Genomic DNA, 19,467 nt, shown 5'->3' on the forward strand with positions numbered 1-19,467 from the left:
TAGCATTTTTTTTTCTAAAAAATTATACTGAAGTACTTCTGGCCTCAAGCAAGATTTTCTGGTCATTTCATTAAGAATCTGCATACTGAAGATCGGCATTTCTAACACACAGCATGACAATGGCAGAGCAGTGGTTTAACCCCTAAACTTAATGAGACTGTAGATGTGGGAAATATATCATCAATTTCTACTCTGGTCAAGATAATTGTCTTCCTCTGTGTAAGTCCTCCAAGAAACGTAAGCTATTTCAGTTTCATCCAACACTTTGTAGACACATAACAGATTTGAGTGGTTTTTATTCAAATAATTAATAATAAAGATTTATGTTTATATTACAAGAAAAGCATGGAAACCTTACAACAAAACCTTGTTATCTTTCGATGTGCAAATATATAACAAGCCAAGACAAAGACAAGACACGGAAATGCAAATTTGGTCCAATCAAATTAAATATGTGAATAACATTGAATAAAACAAAATACTAGCTCTCATTCATAAATGGACAAACCACACAGACTTGCGCTATATCATCATATTCATAAGTCCTCTTCAGAAAGGTATCAGTGAGCCGCAGTCCAGAGATACTCTAAATAAGAAACATAAAAAAGATAAACAATAATCAGGCATCGGAGAACTTCCAAAACCATCCATATTAAATGTGGCTCCAGCTCTTGGCCGCTTCAAAACTCTGAAAACAGCGACCGGACGCAGCCTTACCTGCAGGCCCTGGACGGAGGACAGGAGCTTCAGCGGTAGGGACAGGAAGGCGCTGGGGCCCACCTTCCCCAGCTGTCGGCCCGACACGCCGCACCAGTGGACCGACCTTGTGTTGCACATCTCCAGCACCAGGTCCATCGTCCGCTCACTGTAACACACAGCACAGTCAGACAACACACAAAACCGTTGTAGCCGCTGGTTCACTGGCCTCACTGCCCCAAGCAACATAGACCACGACCCCGGTTCAGGCTGTTCGACAACCCAACACTTTTTCAACGTTTTTTCAGTGTTCGACGGACTGTAATGACTGTTGAGTTGACCTACCAAGAAAACTTGAAGAAATCCCACTTGTGACGTCACAAGCGAATGCATTGTTAAATACATTTTTAAATAATCTACCACATACCTAGCGGTAAAACGGGGCCCCTTTAAGATAGTGCCATCTTCGTCAAAGAGGACCAATGCTTGAGTTCACAAAAGGGACACTCGCCTGCAGTTGGTGATTTTGCAGATGATGTCAAAGGGCTCCTCAAGGTTCACGGTGTCAGGAATCATCTCCAGAGACAGCCTGATGTCCCCATAGCCCGGAGCCTTAGGGAAAGAGAGACAAGACACCTCAGAACCTACTCTGAACCAACTCACAGGGAGTACATATGTTTTAGATATGCACTGCATGCTTATTTTAGATATTTGTCAAGAACTCGACGCCAACAACGAAAACGACGGCGAAGAATATACATATTGTTAGCCTCATAGCATCAGGTCAAATAGATGAGTGATTATGGAATGTCAAAAGCAATCTGATTGGCTAAGGATATAGCCAATGAGGCACAGTGAATCAGCCGCATTAGGAGAGAAGAGGTAGGTTATATATCACAATCTGGACAAAATATGACACAGGCAATTATGCTATGAGGCTAACGATATGGGGTTTCTCTCCAATAACGTTCATTTGAAGCCCCCTGCTCCCAGGGGCTCCTTTCTGGGTTAAGCCCCCCTGGGGCACCAGGTGAGTGTCTGTCGAAACAGCAGGGGTCCTAGTACCATGCGCTGCAGCTGGCTGGTCTGCAGCCGGCCGCGCTCCCCCAGGTTGGTCTTCCACACGATGTCCAGCTTGCCGATCACCGTCACGCCCTTGATGACGCCCGCCTTCTCGGCGTACTCGGGCTTGGGCTTCAGGCAGTACAGGTACTGACGTGTGTCCATGGGCTGCAGGTACGACATCTTGCCGAACGTGGACTCGCTGCACCGAGGGAAAGGACCAGCCAGCCACAAAAAAAAGGAAGAAATATTAAATAAATATACAAAGTATGAAGCCCTGTGTGCTTTGAGCTTCATGCTTTTTATATTTATTGGACAGAGAATTCCTGATCATATTTGTGGCGCCAATAAAAAAAGTGTATTGAATGGTTTGGTTTGAACGGAGCACATCTAAAAGAAGTTCAAAGTAGCACAGCGGTCGTTTTCCATTCTTTTCGTATCAGGCCAAACCAAAACAACTGGGCAGTGCAGCCTAACCCCATGAATCACAAAGATAGAAATATAATACGGACAAAATAAGTGTGCATGCACTGGCAATTTGTATTATTTACGACAACAGCAGCAGTAGTAGAATAAGTATGCCAACACTGACGACGACTTCAAGACTTCAAGACTTCCTTGTCGGTTATTTAGCTAGACACCCTAACAGACAGAAAGACAGATGGATGGACGTAGAGAAAGGCAGGAAGCTGAGAGCATGAAGTTGTCACCCTTCTTCCCCGCTCTCCACGGTGTTGAGCTCCGTCACGTTGTACATGATGGAGGGCTCCAGGGACACCTTCTCCATGAACATGGGCGAGGTGGTGATGTTCTGGATCTGGGCCTCCAGGAACACCTCATCTGTCTGGGGCCGGTGTGGGGGGGGGGGGGGGCAGGAGGGGGGTCATTCACTTAAACTAGCTTTGTTTTATGAACTGCCTTGAACAGTGATACATAACGGCTGCGTGCCACACTGAGAAACACACAGCCTTGAGGTGTGATATCTGAAGTGTGCGATGTCAAGTGAGGCATGTGAGAAAATGTGAAGTACAATACTTGCTAATTGAGGGATTGGAGTGTAGTTAATCGTTTTACACATGGGGTGAACTATTGTCCTAACTAAAAGGCAGTTCAGGAAGTATATCATGTACTGTAGGTGTGCTTAGTATGCTTTTAAGGGTGTGGTTAGTCTATTGCAGACCAGAAAGGTATACAGTAGGGGTTGCACAACAGCTAATGATACCTGTCAGCAAGTCATACAAAGGCGTCGTCAATGCCTACAATTTATTTATGTTTTTTTTTTTTAATTTATTAATTTATAAATCAAGCAAATGCCTCAGAAATAATCTCATCATAATTGAATCAGAAATAATCCAATTCTGTCTAATGTCTAGATGATGACTGAAACATCAGCAATCTGCTGTCAAACATGACGTCTGACATGCAGCTGTTGGTTCATGTCTGTGTGAATGCTACATTATTCCACACCCAACCAATTGAATGGCCTCAGATACAGCCTAGCGTCACATCTTAGATCTCAGCTCACTCGAGTTTGACGACAATGCTCCAATGAAAATGAAAAAAATAATCTATTCTACACATGTTCAATGTTCTGAGCTCCAGCCCCTCCTCCTCTCCTCTGCAGAGACAAGGGCTGGGGAGACTGGCTGGTCCACACTGCAGTGCAACCTCTAGCATATAGTATACATACAGTGAGTTGTTGAGCGAGAGAAGCAGAGATTAGTTCATGCCTGCCAGTCACACTGTGTGAATTAGGAGGGACCGGGCACATTGCTACCTCTGTGTTAAGGACAAACGGAAGCCAAACCACTCCCACCAAAAGGTGTCACGTTGAAATCTCTGTGTTAAATCGACACGTTTTGAATTGAACTGATGAATGGTTAAATGCAATCGTTATTTCATTGAAATGATAAGAATTGAATTAATCTTGATATTCATTGACAAAAAAGAAACCCTCTAAATTGTTTCAAACCGCTCATTAGAAATGGAAGATCATCCACTGATACCCAATCCAAGATTATTGATAGATCTCACATTCACTCCCAGCCTCCACAATCAGCCCGTAGCCACACATGTCCCTGTTTGGGAAGAGTTAGCCAGGAAGCATAAACATCCAAAGAAAGAGCAACGGCAAAACAATGGAAAATCAATCACGATGGATGGTCAAAAATCGATTAATGTCAAATAAAGTTAAAAGCTAAATATTTACATATTTAAATAAAGCTAAATGTACATATTATATATATATACATATATATAATGTTTATTTACATTGCTCTTGTATTACATTTTGTTCATGGCTCTAATGATAAATTGATTTCCATTGTTGAGCGGTTGGCTCCTTCTTACTGGCCACAGAGGTAAATGCCAACCCTCACAGCGGTATCAGCAAAAGGATTAGAAAAAAAGCAAATGTTAAGTGATGAAAACAGAAATCAATTACCACAGAACTGAGGTCACTCTAATGGAAAAAAAAAACAAGACATAGAAATGAATGAAGTTACATGCCAATGAAAATGACAACACATATTTGCATTCTATATAAAACAAAAATGCCAAATGAACATGACGTAAACAAGGAAAAGATTGCATGATCTACACGATAAAAATCTCTTTATCTCCTATACAACTATGTCTAAAAGGGATTCCTACAGTTAGTTCAACATGTGTGTGTGTTTTAAACAATACATATCGTTGACTAAAGTCCTAACAACCATCCCAGGCTCAACTTTGGTTTTGGCAGCTTCCTTCGGGAGATGAAAAGGTTTTCAAAGGGTCTCAGAGGACGTCTACGTTGAGAAAGAGTTGCACCCGATGGGCTTCGCAATATGATATGAAGCAGGGTATTTATACCGCTGCCATAACCTCTGTGCCATTCAATGCTGCCCTTTAGCAGGAACGACAACACACACAGGCAACGCAATGTGTTGGTATTCTATTCTCGGGCATGCGGCCCTATTGACGTCGCCGGCTAGCGCTTCATATTATATTGCTGTTAACAAGACAAGAGGTGATGTTCGGCCGGCGAGTTTGGCCAGCCGCCAGGACAGGCTTACCTCGGCGTTGTAGAACTTGGTCTTCACGTCCAGCGGCTTGAGGACCTGGAGGAAGATAGATTGCAAGCTGAATGAGGAGCTTCTCTCCCTGACTTCACCCTCCATCGAGAACCGGGATCAGAAGGGAGGTTTGCACGGTGAACTGATAGGGATTGTTGAGAGCCAAGAAAAGCCCCGAACTCCCTGGATGAATGCTGACGGAGTCGAGGGCGTTGCGGTTGCAGGTGGACTTAGAGAAGAAGGTTGAGGATCACCCGCATGTTAATTGCTTTTAGACTCTTTGTGATGGGCCTGCGAGATTCCGGACGCTTTGACCATGGTCCAAATAGTTTTGTTTGCTACCATTTAGAGGAATTGTCACAATGAAATAGAAAATTAATAATAAAAGTTGTCGTTCACCTGGAATTTAAAAAACTTCCTGAAGTAGAGCTTCTCCCCGAACTGGGTGGTGTAGCTGACCGCACACACCAGGCTGGAGAAGAGAGAAAACTAAACGTTTTTAGGTCGCTTTTCAGGGCCCTTAAGGCAGTGCAAAGACACCAGTGGAGATAAATACAGACACATGCACACATTTTTAAAAAATAAATAAATCTGACAAAGACGACACTTGGAAACACCAGCAGGACAGATGGGAACAGAGACTTAAGAGGTCTCGGTTTAGTCTCATAACATAAGCAGCCTAACACAAGCTATGCTATAAGTAGACGTACATATGAGTCCCGATCTCTTTGACTTCGTGGTGGATGACATCATCTATACAGCATTCAGGTTTGAGTTCTGTGACGGCTGAGTTGGAGGCCGAGAGGCTGAGTCTCTGGGAGCTGGTCTGAAGGTCGGCCTGGAGGAGAACAACAAGATGACGGAGAGAAGCTACCTCACAGCCAAGGCAGAGCCCCAACACCTCCACCTCTGCATGCTTTGAATAGGCCGGCCTCCCTCTAGTACAGTACCTTGACCAGGATGTCTTTCACCACCTTGGTGCTGTCATTGTGCACGCTGATGTAACACGAGAAGGTCTCGCCCAGGAAGATGTTTCTGCAGAGCACATCAGGAAAACAACATGTTGTTATAGGCGGTACAAAAGTGAATTTTCAAATCAGGGGAAGTCCTAATATGGATGTTTACTAGGGATGGGTCGGTCGCGACCGATTCGTTCACAACGAACGAATCCCGAACGTGAACGACAAGAACTTGTTCCCCAAAACAAGAAGAACTGGTTCTTTGATTCTTTTTTTTTAACATAAAACAAAAATATGGTCACGTAAATAAAATATACAAACGAACAGAGCTTCGTCTCCCCGCGACCTTTCATCGATTGAGTCTACAACGTTCTCAAAGATTCAGCCAATGAAAGGTAGCAATGGTGTTGCCATGGCACCTGGGTAAACAAATGACAAGGTGGTACCATCGAATTTGCGCGCTTTCTCTGTCTGACGTATCTTGGGTCATACCATTCGACGTGGGGCCACTCATATATCCCCCTACATTTCCGAAAATAGACTTGACCCCCTGTTTATTGGATAAACGCATTTCCCAATCCCAGGAGCCTTTGCTCCATTCTACGTCAATTCAAGAACAAACAAAGAAATCAAACTGCAGTTCGTATTTTTTATTTATGACCATGAAAGTTCTGTAATGCCTGAATTATGAAGAATTAAATGTAAAGTAAAATAAAAATTATAAATATAAAACCATGAATGACATATAGAGAGTAAGCAAGTGGTATAAATATTGGTGGGACATTTGCTTATGCTATATAGTATATTTTGTCGATTTTCACGGGGGGTAGAGCCTAGACATCGCTTAAAGGTCCCATGACATGCTATTTTATGTATTCTTTAATATAGGTATTAGTGGGCAACTAACACAGTATTCAAAGACGTTCCCTAAATTCAGCCGTGGTGCAGAGTTACAGCCACTCAGAGCCAGTCGCACATTGAGCTTCCCCCAAATGCGCTGTTTCGGTGGGCGTGTCAAGGAGGAGGGTGGGGGTGTGGCCCTGAGCAGCTTGCAGCCACCATGCGCTCTGTTTACAGTGGATGTATCGCAATGGCGAGCCGCACACAGCCTTTAGCCGTGTTCTGTAAATATTCTAGAACACACGGGAGTCCTGGAGCTCTATATCTAAATATTATCATATAGCCTACACAGATATCTATATCATATAATATATATTATCACGGCCAAAAGCTGTGTGAGCCGATATTATGAATCTCAAACGACCGCGTTGGGTTCTCCGACGTTCCTGGTTCTTCAACGTCCACATCAATGTGAATACACACACTGTAACGCAAGTGTTTCTTGTCGGTTCTTTGACGTGTCTTGTATTTCCACAACGAGACTGTCGTGGGGGTTATCTGAGCCATGGTTGAGAAGGAATTGGGGGAAAGGAACTTTGATTTGACTCGCTGAAGTACATGAACTGCGACATGCCGCCGGTTGCCGCGAGGCACCATCGCCCGGCAGCGGGCAGCCGGCAGCAGGCAGCGCGCGGTTCAGTCGACTTCAGGTTGATGTGAAAGTGGAAGAACCAGAGACGTCGCAGAACCCGACAAAGTCGTTTGTGATTCATAATATCGTCTGGAGGCGCACACAATATGTTATATGATATAGATATCTATGTATATGATATTATTTAGATATAGAGCTCCAGGACTGTAACGCAAGTGACTCGAGACACGAGACTCGTATTGGGGGTTATCTCAGCCAAGGTTGAGAATGAATTGGGGGGAAGGAACTTTGGCTTTGACTCCCTCAAGAACATGAACCACGACATGGAGGAGAAAGGGATTGTTGGCGGCGAATGTCTCCCGCTTGAGCCCCGCGGAGGTGCATAAGCGCTGCCCGGCAAAGATCCCTTTCTCCTCCTTGTCGTGGTTCATGTTCTTGAGGGAGTCAAAGCCAAAGTTCCTTCCCCCCAATTCATTCTCAACCTTGGCTGAGATAACCCCCAATACGAGTCTCGTGTCTCGAGTCACTTGCATTACAGTCCTGGAGCTCTATATCTAAATAATATCATATAATACATAGATATCTATATCATATAACATATTGTGTGCGCCTCCAGACGATATTATGAATCACAAACGACTTTGTCGGGTTCTGCGACGTCTCTGGTTCTTCCACTTTCACATCAACCTGAAGTCGACTGAACCGCGCGCTGCCTGCGGCCGGCTGCCCGCTGCCGGGCGATGGTGCCTCGCGGCAACCGGCGGCATGTCGCAGTTCATGTACTTCAGCGAGTCAAACCAAAGTTCCTTTCCCCCAATTCCTTCTCAACCATGGCTTAGATAACCCCCACGACAGTCTCGTTGTGGAAATACAAGACACGTCAAAGAACCGACAAGAAACACTTGCGTTACAGTGTGTATTCACACACACACATGTGGCGCTCGCACGGTCGAGTCTCATTGGCGGGCCAACGTCTCTGGGCGGGCCAGGCAGAGTAAGGGGAGGAGCTGAGATTCCTCATGACGTCATGAGCACAGATTTCCAAATCAGCGCGCTTGAGCCTCCGTTTTTTCAAAGGCGAGCAGAACAGCTAGTGCTCGTTTTACACCAAACGCAAGTTTTAGCCACTGGGGGACCATAGGCAGGCTAGGGGAACTCATATTTATGTTAGAAAACCTCATACATTGAGATTTTCATGTCATGGGACCTTTAAAGGTTGGGTATGGAATTCGCTTTTTTGGCAATTTTTGCAAAATTACTTAATCCTTATCATAACCCACTTACAGCTACTGAGTTAGAAGTACTGACATGAAAATTAAACAACTCAATCATCTGTGGAACGGGCAGGGCTCGAAAAACTCCAGCCAATGATTTCCAGAGCCACCGAGTTGCATTGGACAGTAAGTACGTCAATCAAACGGTCGTACTGCACTCTCCCTCCCCCGCGCCCGCGCCCCGCGCGCGACCGCTTCGTGCACGTACTCAAACCTCGTGACCCAGAGCAAGCTTCTGTTTGTTGTTATCCTGCGGTAGCTACTGGAGCTAGCTAACTAGCAAATGACTCGCTCTCGCGCATCTGTGTTCGCTCGTGCATGATTGCGCGTCCATGTACTTGGAATGGGTGGAGTCAGAGTCAGCGTTGAAGGAGAGGGGGTAGGACCATTTGAGTTGTGTATTTTCAAAATCTGCTGGCATTTTGCAAATCCCATACCCAACCTTTAAATTATGCTCAGGGCCATCTCGCTGGGGGGGGGCAGACACCTGTGAGATTCCCTGTCAAATGACGTAATCTGACGTAACGAATCAAACAAACGAATCGTTATAGTGAACTGAACTGAAAGAACTAGTTCCCGGAAAATAATCATTTTGCCCATCCCTAATGTTTACACAGTGAATGCTGATTAAGCAGCAGAATAAGGGTCTGCTGAACTTTATTGGCAGCAATGATTACCCAAAGTTCTGTGGTAGCGTGAGCATCTCTCCCAGCATCAGCGCCTCAGCCCCTTTGATGGTGGACGGGTCCGTCCTCATGAGCTGACTAAATAAATCACCTGGGAAGGCACACAAACAGATCATCTTCTCACCATGACGTGTGAAAACTTTATGGTTGTTATTGAGAAAAAGCACAGCGAACACTATTTCATTCCAAAACATTGGCATCTCTGCATTAACTACGTGCGTTAATGGTGAACAATAATAAACTACAGTAACAATATAAATATGAATACTCCACACATGAGAACCTTTAAAACTGAATAGGGAAATGGTTTATAGGTGGATATGTTCACAACACTATCTGAAGTCCCCCTAGATGTGTTGGTTGCCTGTACCGGATTTTCGCCTTTGACAACCACACACGTCTGTCCGACCATGGTGAAATAGGTGGACTCTAGCCCACCTATGAGTAGCCATCCAGAGGGGGGTCAGACGGAAATAACCAAGGAGGGTCGGAAACTGATTGCGTGAAAGGTTCTCTACTCTTGCAGAGCAGGAGTAGACTAGCCAACAAGACGACAAAGTAAAGAATTGCAATAAATCTTTGAATGCGACCCTCGTTGTAAGCACAGTAGGGTGCTCTAGAATGCTCAGGTCTAAATCAGAACCCATTCATCACAGTTTGTCATCTCACGTTACTACAGCTCAACCTTTAGGGGAACAGGGAATTAAAAGAAAAAAAAAGCTATTATTTAAATTAACTCTAAAGTCATTACGGACAATTAAATGATGAACTATTGACTTACTATCCAAAGCAGCTCACACTGAATTCAGATGGAGGATCTAAGGCTAACACATTTCCCTTCTCACATTACCTTTTTAACCAAGGTAGGAAATGGCCCCTTGGTTATGGATGATGCCAACTGCATCCGGGCGGTTAAGAAGGATCCTATGTAGACAACCAAACTCTACCGATGACCCATAAAACAGAAACGACAACGGAAATGTAACTAGGCCTATGAAACTGTAACCGACTTTCAACACGATGTCAGTATCAACTGTATATAGCTACATCACGTTCCTAGTAGCCAATGAAGCCAATATTGCAAGCCTTCCTCAAATGTATGTAGGCCAGGGCCCCTTAGAGCTGGACTCCCAGCCCCTGGGGCCCACTGAGACCTACATAAATAAGAAACAATATGTGCAGAACTTTAGCTGCCAAAATAACAGAAATGTCCAAATAAAGTGGGAGTCAGCTTTTCAATCAACGATTGGTGCAGTTAGTTTTGATTTGAAAAAAGAGTGCTGTCAATGTGATTGGTTGACTGCAAATTCTATGGTCTGATGGATCAAGGAGTATTTCCGGCACATAACCACCCAAGGTGAAGTGCTGGTTGAAACAGCCAACAATCAGATATAACTATGTGCTGGAGTGTGCCTTGGCAGCCAATGCTCCATGGCAAGGTGCTGAGCACTGACGCCTGGTTTGAAAATCTCCAGGGTAGGGGATTGCGTTTGAAGACATGCAGCAGTCAGATGATAGGGTGGCAGTACACCAGCTTGCCCTCAGACATGCATGGAAGTGCTGCAGCAGCTGTGATTCATGTAGCGCCCATGCACAAACAACACCTGATCTGTTGCAAGGTAAATTACAGGGCCTAGCAACGATTACTAAACAAATTTGTTGACATGATTTTCTTCTTTTGAGGTTACTGGTCATAAACCTCCATTATGCATGATGGCGGTTGCATATGCAAGCAAACACAGAAAGCAACAAACATCCTCATTACTAAATTCCTATTTGTTTTCCAGTGTGAGAGGACTATCCCTTATCTCTCTCCCTCCTCTTTTATTAATAGTGCTCCTCCTTACCCAGAAGTGTCTGGGGTGAGTTATGGCTTGGTAACCAACCCTGATCACATTGCTGTGGTTGGACGGGGTCAGACGGACAGAAACACAAACAGTGTTCACTCTCCTCAAACTTGGGTTTCTTCCTCTGGCAGCCTTCCAGATCTCTTAGATGTGAGGTGGGGTGTTGATTTACCATTGAATAGCTTCAGTAAGCGTTTAGGAATAGAACTGCTAAATAAAATAAATTATTGATGCGACCAAATCATTTATTAGACACCATCACGGATCTATATGGGATATTTCAAAGATTTGTAAAAATATAATAATGGATCAGAGATTTTTTCTGGGATATTAAAGCAGGGACGTCGTTTTCAGGAACAGTTATCAGCTTCATCAAACCAAATTATATGTGTATTCAGGGAATTAGGCAGACGCTTTTGTCCAAAGGCACTTACAACCATTCATACACCCATTCGCACCCTGAAAGCTAACTAACTTGTTCCAAATGCTGCATCAAAAATGGATGAGTGACTTGGATTCTAGCCAACGTGAACTTGACTTACCTGGAAGGTCTCGATCTTCACATGTCACTGGCATGTTTGTGAAGAGAGTGGGTTTTGTCAACCGCATCACTGTAAAAAATAAATAATAATAACAACCACAACAAACATGTTAGTCAGTAAACATGTATTTTTAGATAAAAATGGATTGTGTGTCATTAAAATGACAGTTATTTCTCTATTAGGTTGGCTTGCCCTCAAACAACCTTTCATGTGATTTATTACCCGGAATTCTGGAACATGTCTCTTTCCTAGCTGGTAGAAATATTAGAAGGCACATGCATTTCCAGATGGTAAGGCTATTTGCCCTGAACTAGTCTGTGCGGACAAGTAGGGAGCGAGATAGTTTATATGCATGTATCTATACACATAGAGGTGCGTATGTATGTGTGGTCAAGGAGTTCAAACGGATTTGCATGTTCTGTGTGGGTTGAGTGATTCGTGTGGGAAACACATTGGTCCAATAAGTTTTCGCCAACTTCATAACATTCATATTACTGCAATGCAAGGGCTTTTATCAATGGGCCATACGCTAAATCCCCATTGTTACTTAATTCTGCGAAGGATAGTGACTTAACAGATATATTTACATGTCATCTACGGGATCATCCCTTTAACATTGTTTGTTGATACAGACGGTTAACTGTGCAGTTATTCTACGCTCGTCAATCGTGTTATATTATATATTTGAACAGCTTGAAGCACATACTTCCTCCGTATTTTGGTTTGGCTTTTGGTTGTGTTAGCATGCTAGATGTATTGTTCAGCGCGTATGATTTGCGTGCATCTTATCATAAAGCACGGGGTCTCGGAGTATCACAGCGGAACCATCTAAAGCTCTGAATAAGTCAACCTAACTAAACAACGGCAGATGTCTGTGGTCGGAGAGAAGTGTCTTTAGCTTGTACATATAGCAGCTAACAACATAACATAGCAGTAGCAAGAAGTATGTATGTGGGATCCTGTGATAAACCACCTTTTAATGCAAGTAGATGCTCCTGTTTTGCTTGATTGACCTCCATTTTCCCGGTGATCTTGTGTGTTGTTATTGCTAAATAGTTAGATTGTACAGCTAGCTAGCTAGCAGCAGTCAGCCTAGCAGTAGCACAACAGCTGGCTACGGGAAGCGCGAAGCAACAATAGTCAGCGTGGTTGCTTACGTTTATTCTAACTTTATTTTATTAACTAATCACAAAGCCGTTCCAGTTTTCGTTGGTTGACCCTCTGAAGTCGTTTAACAGCCTCAAAAACGATCGTCTTGTTGCTTGACTTCTCCATTTTTAAGGTCTTGATTATTTTGTTCAGCTTCACGTTCTCAGAGTAAGGATCCTGCAAACATAGGTGGGCAAATCAACATACATAAGGCCAAAATATAATCTACATTCCTGACACATTTCAAAATAACCATTAAAAAAAAAAATATATATATATATTGTATATCATAAACAAGAACATAATGTTAACAGTTAATAGTGCCATTTTTTAAACATATACTGACACAACATATTAGCGTTTGTTGGCAGGAAGTGCCAGTAAGAGTACGCAACCCATTCGAGAATGAAAAATGATGGGCAGCACTCACGCTTGACCGCGAGTTACCGGGACTTCCTCCATCGTGGGCTTCGCGTAGAACCCGTGAAATCCCGTAGGTCAACCCTTTGACCTCTGCTACGATTCGCTGAAGGCCGATATCCTCTTGCGTGAGACTGGGGCTCCTGGAAGGGTTGGTGGACCATCGTGAGGAACCATGTGAAGGGTGATGGTACTGGTTTGTGTTGAGGTTGCTGCGTTGAAGGCTGTTACTTCTCAACCTCAGGGTCTCTGTGTCTGTGGTTACAAATATGGACAAATGTGTTTGTTTTTTCTAAGCGTAACCCTAAATATAACTGTTGTATTTGTATGTTTATTCTATACTGTTATTTTGACATACCGAATATGAACAAAATAAATAAAAAAACAAATAGGTGCACAGGAAAACATATGAATACATAAGCTTTATCAAATTACAGTTAAGGTCACAGAGTTTAATGCACAAGAAATAAACATTTACATTTCAGGCGATCACACATGAATGCCTGACATGTATACAAACAAGAGGGTTTCCAGCCGACATACTCAGCTCGGAGGGATTCCTGAGCGACGAGCTATCCTCTTCATGCTCCAAGTTATTAATGTTTATAGCTCTGGGACGACGACTGACACTGTCAAGAGGTTCGGTTCTGGTGTCTTGCATTTTCATCTTCCTCTTCTGTTGAACGGGTTGTTGCTTCATCTTCTTTTTCATTCCACCGGAGAGTTGAGAAGATAGGGATTCCTTCTGAGTCCTACTACCACAGTCTGTTCCTGCGTCAAAAAGTGATATCAATTTCTGTCCCTAACCTAAGCTAACCACTTTTATCTAGGCTTCATCCAAACGGTTAGACTGATAGTTTGAATGAAAAGTCTGAAAGGAGTTGAAAGACCAATAGATATATACATATATATCTAAACATACATATATAACCCACGGATGTATAACATACTGCCCAATCAAATCATCAATGACCTGGATGTCCCCCTTTCCCCTAGCCAGTAGCCTACATGAATCATGATAAACCATTGCAAATGTGACTAAATGTCTTACATAAGGCTAAGCCACCTCCAATGGTCAAATCCTAGTATTGCCCCTGGTTGAGAGTATGGTTTCAACTTGCAAACAAGTTATGATCTATAGAGGGACGTGCAGGATCATGAGCAAGACTTTATAATGCAGTCCAAACACAGAACTCAACACATTAGACCATACATGACCATCTGCTGAGGAGGGAGCAGATGTGAGAACAGACGAAGAACAGAACCTGTTTGTATGTGGGCAGACAGACAGACGGACAGACAGACAGACAGACAGACAGACATAATGACCACTCAGTACTCACTTGAGGTATTGACGGGAAACACTCTTAGTTTGGAATCCCGCGGCACCACAAACTTCTGAACCATTTCCTTGCGGTCCAATTCCTCCATCAGCTTCATTTGCATCATTAAACTTAGAGATAGGAAAATGAAAACATTACAGTTAATACAAAAATAAACTAAATGTACGTTTTGATTATAAAATAATACATTGGAGTTATATAAAAAAAATAAAATAATTTATGTGTTTTATTAGGCTGTAGTAATACAGACTACAGCTACAGCCTACCAAAGAAAAACCTAGAACAATATAGTTATATAAATTAAAATAGATTGTAGGTATGTCTACCTTTCAATCTCTCTCCTGGCAGAGTCAAGAGCATTGTCAAGGCATATGAGGTCATGGCGTGCGTGACTCTGACCGTCTGCCAGCTTGGATTCATCACACAGGAGATGTTCACGTTCATTCTGCAGGGTCTCAACCTCAGACGCCTTCTCTGACAAAACTTTTCTTAGACGATCAGAAGCCATTAACCTGATCTTCAATCTCCTATAGTTGGTTTCTTGATCCTTCACTGTGTCCAAACGAATAGACGAGAGGTTCTGATCCGTGCCTGATCCATAGCCTTCGTCGAACGACCCTGAGGCTTGCCTCTCTGTTGCTTTAGAATCAGAGAATATCTGATCCAGTCGTTGAGTCGGTTGGTAAGAAACAGTGGCATTTAGATCTTGCAGCATTTCTTCAAGCACTTCTAATTTGTTATTGCTTTCCTCAACCTGGTGTTGCATCTCTTTCACTCTCGTCTCCAATGCCTTGACCTTCTTTACCTCAGACTGCCTTCTTTCCTGAGGTCTTATGTTCTGTTCTTCAACTTGATTTCCTGCGATTTCAGCTTCAGACCTCAGACTGCTGCTTGTCACTTGTCCTTCCCCATCTTCCTTTCTCTGAAACCAAAATTGTCAGTGAGTTATCTAAAATCTTTTAAAAAATGAAACACACTTGGAACATTTAGACTTCGGTGACAGAGATATTTGAGGTGATCTACTAAGTGCAATCATTTAAGTTCTCAAGATCCACTTTGGCTTATGTCATTCAACAGTCGTCAGTTTGAGAGTAGCTAGAATCAACAAAATAGAACATTAAAAGACAGACCTTCCGAAATACTGATGATTAATTGTACTTTGCACATGCAGCATTGTATGCATGATGGCTAAACATCTTAAAAATTGAATAATCTATCGACACTCAAAATTAATAAAGTGTCTCCTGTCTTTATTTTCGACCTATTGCATTATTGAACAACATGGGTAGGATTCCCATACAACATAATCACCCAGCCTACATCGATGGTCTCCTGGAACGCTGAAGAGGAGGGCTGAATCTGGATCCTGATCTGGTGAACCGACGTTCCGGGTACACCAAAATCACTATTCCTCTCTTGTGTCGCATGTGGCGTTTTAGCGCATTTTGTCTGAAACACACAAATACATTTTCTATAAATCAATATAGACTTTTTTTTTACTAAACTTTTTTCCGACGTAACACTTTTCAAGAGACACTTTGATTAATTCATCCAGGAGCTCATCAATGTCTTTCAGCTGCTCTTGTTGCACACCGCCAGTTTTTTCAATACACACACATTTCTGTTAAAGAGAAAAATTATCAACAGTCCAATCAGTCAAGTGAGGAAAAGTAAATGTGGTAAAAACGTATTAAAGACCATTGTTGTAGACGTTTGTACGTGTTGCTTTAGCCTGCATGTCAGGGACTTGATGGTGTCTTCATGCGCCTCCGCTACGACCTCTTTCTCGGACAGTAGAAAATCTTTTTCGGACAAACACTCAGCCAACTCATCTTGAACTTCATTGAGTCTAGCGCCGCATTTTAGTTTCTCGTTTTCCAGCTCCTTCTCCAAGGCCTGAGAAAACATGAGAAGATGTGAAAATGTCTGAGATACGCTCTTACAAACATTACATGTATCTTGCGTTGGTGACTGGTCATTTGGTAGCTTTGAGCTCTATCTTTCGTCCACAGGCATTTCGGTAGTGTCTTTATGCATGTCTTTGCCTTGCACAGTTTCAAATAATTCTTTTTGAGAAAAATGAGCTAGTGTAGGCCTATTCAAATTTCGATTACATTTTTTAATTCAATTTTTTTTGTTTGTATAGTCTTTAATCACAGGTAGTCTCAAAGGGCTTATCAGGCCATATATTTGACCCTAGCCCCCAAGAGGCTAAGAAATAAATAAGTATTTTCTTTTACCAGTACAACTTGAGATTTTTCTTGCAATTGAGCTTCCAGGTTCAGATTGCCGGTCTCCAGGTCCTTCATTCTGAGCTCAACCAATGCGTATTTTTCTTCCGGCTCTTTCTTGTACCCTACCAGTAAATCCTGTATTTTTTTAATGAAAAATAAATAAATAACAGTTTGTTGATTCTGTTCAGTTCAGTGGGAATCCCAAAACTGATGAGCTGAAGTGGGCAAGGCAAAGCATAGTGATAGGCTACAAGCATACACAATTAAATTACCTTCTCCAGTTTTGAAATTCGTCTGTTGGATTCAGGTGTCTGACGTCGCGTTTGTTCTCTGTATAGCAGTGGTAAAAGGCACATTTTGCCTGTGAATTAGGGACATTTCCGTTTGAAGCCTCTAAACTGAATGCCCTTTACACTTACTGCGATTCAGACAAGGCCTTCTGTAGCTTCTTAACGTGCTCTCTCAGCATCTCTACCTCCACCTGCAGGTCAATATTCTGAAATTGCAGGAAAGGGTTGTGGTTACTAGGCCTATTTTTTCTACTACAACACTGTATTATAATAATGTTGTTCCTAGTTCAGTTGATTCCTGATTCTTCTAAGATCATTTTTTGGGCATTGTTTAAATTGCGCCGCATACAAAACAACAACAATGTTCGAAAATGTTTAGGATGTTTTCAACGGACAATGGGGTTAGCAACAAAAGACCATAAACTTGTTCTTCAACGACGCCGCTGGATAAAAAGCACTATAAAGTGTAACGTTTACATTTATCAACAGATGGGTTGTTTTTATTCAAGGGTTAGAATAAGAAAAAATAATACATACACATTTTATCCAAATATATAACAATATTAGCCTACATATGAATGTTAAAACGACTAATGGAATTCGGCTGAGAAATGTTGTAGCCTACGGTATAGTGCTTTATATATCCAGAAGTACCGCAGTTCACTTACAATCGTTAGGCCAGTCTCGGCCTCCTCAATTTGGCGGCCCAGTGGCCGTACCGGGTCGAGGCAGTGTCTCTTTTATGTATGTAGGCCTATGTTAACTACGTACCGTGCGGCGGACGTCGGCCTCCCCAGCAGGTCCGCCACTCTGCCGCTGGAGGCTGTCCTCGCAGAAGAATACACGAAGTTTCAGATTGAAGTTTTCCTTTTTTAGCTCAGAGATGACCTTAAATGAAAACAGCGTTCTCGTTGATAGTAACTGCTAGCTTAATTATAATGTAACGGTCAATAATATTGTAGGGCGAACCTGGTTTATTTCCTTCATAGTCATGTTTCAGACGGACGCTGGACCGACCGGACTGGCGTGAGGAGAATGAAGATGGGGCCTCTCTCCGCTGTCCATCAGTAGTTGGCATAAAACATAAGTAGCTACACAGCTGCTCACTGAACGAATCGGGCCGAATTAAAGAGACGTGAAGGCGTTATATGAGTTGTTGCCCTGAGCAACGGTTGTCAAAGCAGTCTGGATTATAATCTTTATTTAAATTATCTGGGATGAAATCATGTGAAACTTTGCATTAAGGTGACAAATTGGCTGAATGTACCATTTTTATTGAACAAACTATTGCTATTAAATGGCTATTTATATTGATTTTCCAATTCAAATAATATTTAATAGTAGTGACTGTGATCGTAAATATGTAGGCTATTCTTTTTAGATGTTTGTATTTTTTATATAGGCCTATGCAATTGCAAACGATGTTCTTATTCAGAACCAGGATCCGTCTATGGAATGTTTAAAAATAAATCTTGTATCTATCCATATCCATATATCTAACTATATCTATCCATCTATTATATCCACCCATCGTTAAACACTAGAGTGACAGCCTCAATTGGTGATGACGCAGAGAAGAGGAAAGACATCCATGTATGGACAAAATCTCAGAGACACTAACAGTGCAGGTTAATACAAATAAACTAACCAGCTGGGGCTTATATGACTGGGAGGAAAATATGCATATACAGTAGGACTATATATAGGCCTACTGTATATATTATGTATATATCCCCCCCTGTCATTTCAGTGGGCCCCAGCTTTATATATATATATATAAAGCCTTTTTCTAAATGATTAATGCAATACGTACACTATATATATATCAATATGTCATTGATATATGATACATATATATATATATATATATAGGATCCGTGAATCCGTGGAAGCCCTAAATGCAAAGGTTAGCAACTTGGCAGTGACGTTAGATTTTTTTGACGCAAATCGTGTGACACACGTTTGGCAATTCACCAGTGTGAAACCAATGCGACATCAGTGTGAAACCAGCGATGACACCTCAGTGTGATCTCAGTGTGGATGTCCACGAAAATGAAAGCAACAGCATTCGTGAGTTAGAGCATGACCCAAGTCATGGGATGAGGAAAAGCAGAAGATAATTGATATAGGCCTAGCCTACTTTAACTGGAGCTCACTTAACGGGGGCACTGGTATTAGTATTTCAGAGTTATAACAACAATTAATTGTCTCTAGAATAACCACCTTTTGATGATTGGATTTGTTTAAAGAGGAGAGAGAGAGAGAGAGAGAGAGAGAGAGAGAGAGAGAGAGAGAGAGAGAGAGAGAGAGAGAGAGAGAGAATCATGTGATTTAAAGAAAGTCCTCCATGTGTCATTGATTTCCACGCATCCTAATGACAAATACTCCATTGAATTACACTAGCACTCAGATTCAGA

The 19,467-nt window shown here is 42.4% G+C and overlaps 1 protein-coding gene and 1 long non-coding RNA gene across 6 annotated transcripts; both read right to left on the bottom strand.

The window, feature by feature from the left end:
* Positions 1-279: 279 nt before the first annotated feature.
* trappc13 (trafficking protein particle complex subunit 13) lies at positions 280-15,994 on the bottom strand. 4 transcript variants are annotated; one of them, XM_060050338.1, is made up of 18 exons: positions 15,847-15,990; positions 14,853-15,448; positions 14,527-14,636; positions 13,727-13,954; positions 13,194-13,438; positions 12,588-12,940; positions 11,615-11,683; positions 9,217-9,316; positions 5,765-5,849; positions 5,525-5,652; positions 5,214-5,286; positions 4,815-4,859; positions 4,202-4,219; positions 2,469-2,602; positions 1,762-1,960; positions 1,204-1,308; positions 718-861; positions 280-586 (listed from the first exon to the last, which is right to left on the bottom strand). In XM_060050338.1, the coding sequence occupies exons 6-18, from the start codon at positions 12,631-12,633 to the stop codon at positions 482-484; spliced, it is 1,251 nt and encodes a 416-aa protein (XP_059906321.1). In that variant the 5' UTR covers positions 12,634-12,940; positions 13,194-13,438; positions 13,727-13,954; positions 14,527-14,636; positions 14,853-15,448; positions 15,847-15,990; the 3' UTR covers positions 280-481. The 4 variants fall into 4 exon arrangements, with proteins under 4 accessions (XP_059906321.1, XP_059906320.1, XP_059906322.1 ...); XM_060050337.1 differs by having other exon boundaries at positions 718-865; positions 1,208-1,308; positions 15,847-15,989; XM_060050339.1 differs by lacking the exon at positions 4,202-4,219 and having other exon boundaries at positions 718-865; positions 1,208-1,308.
* Positions 15,995-16,053: 59 nt separating this feature from the next.
* On the bottom strand, positions 16,054-18,223 carry LOC132456130 (uncharacterized). Of its 2 annotated transcripts, none has more exons than XR_009525383.1 (7): positions 18,020-18,223; positions 17,719-17,938; positions 17,180-17,256; positions 17,033-17,090; positions 16,767-16,895; positions 16,246-16,422; positions 16,054-16,147 (listed from the first exon to the last, which is right to left on the bottom strand). It is a non-coding gene; the product is annotated as an uncharacterized LOC132456130 (long non-coding RNA). The 2 variants fall into 2 exon arrangements; XR_009525382.1 differs by having other exon boundaries at positions 17,822-17,938; positions 18,020-18,220.
* Between the last annotated feature and the right edge of the window lie 1,244 nt (positions 18,224-19,467).

The sequence above is a fragment of the Gadus macrocephalus genome, chromosome 4 (assembly GCF_031168955.1).
Source record: "Gadus macrocephalus chromosome 4, ASM3116895v1".
Classification (NCBI taxonomy): domain Eukaryota; kingdom Metazoa; phylum Chordata; class Actinopteri; order Gadiformes; family Gadidae; genus Gadus; species Gadus macrocephalus.

Bases quoted from the DNA above. Each gene is read 5' to 3' on its own strand.
- trappc13 (XM_060050338.1), bottom strand. From the start codon at position 12,633: ATGGAGGTCAATCAAGCAAAACAGGAGCATCTACTTGCATTAAAAG. The intron at 5,287-5,524 runs GTACGTCTACTT...TCTCTTCTCCAG, and splicing joins AAAGAGATCGGGACTCATAT to CCTGGTGTGTGCGGTCAGCT. The intron at 862-1,203 runs GTGTCCCTTTTG...TGTTACAGTGAG, and splicing joins AAATCACCAACTGCAGGCGA to CGGACGATGGACCTGGTGCT.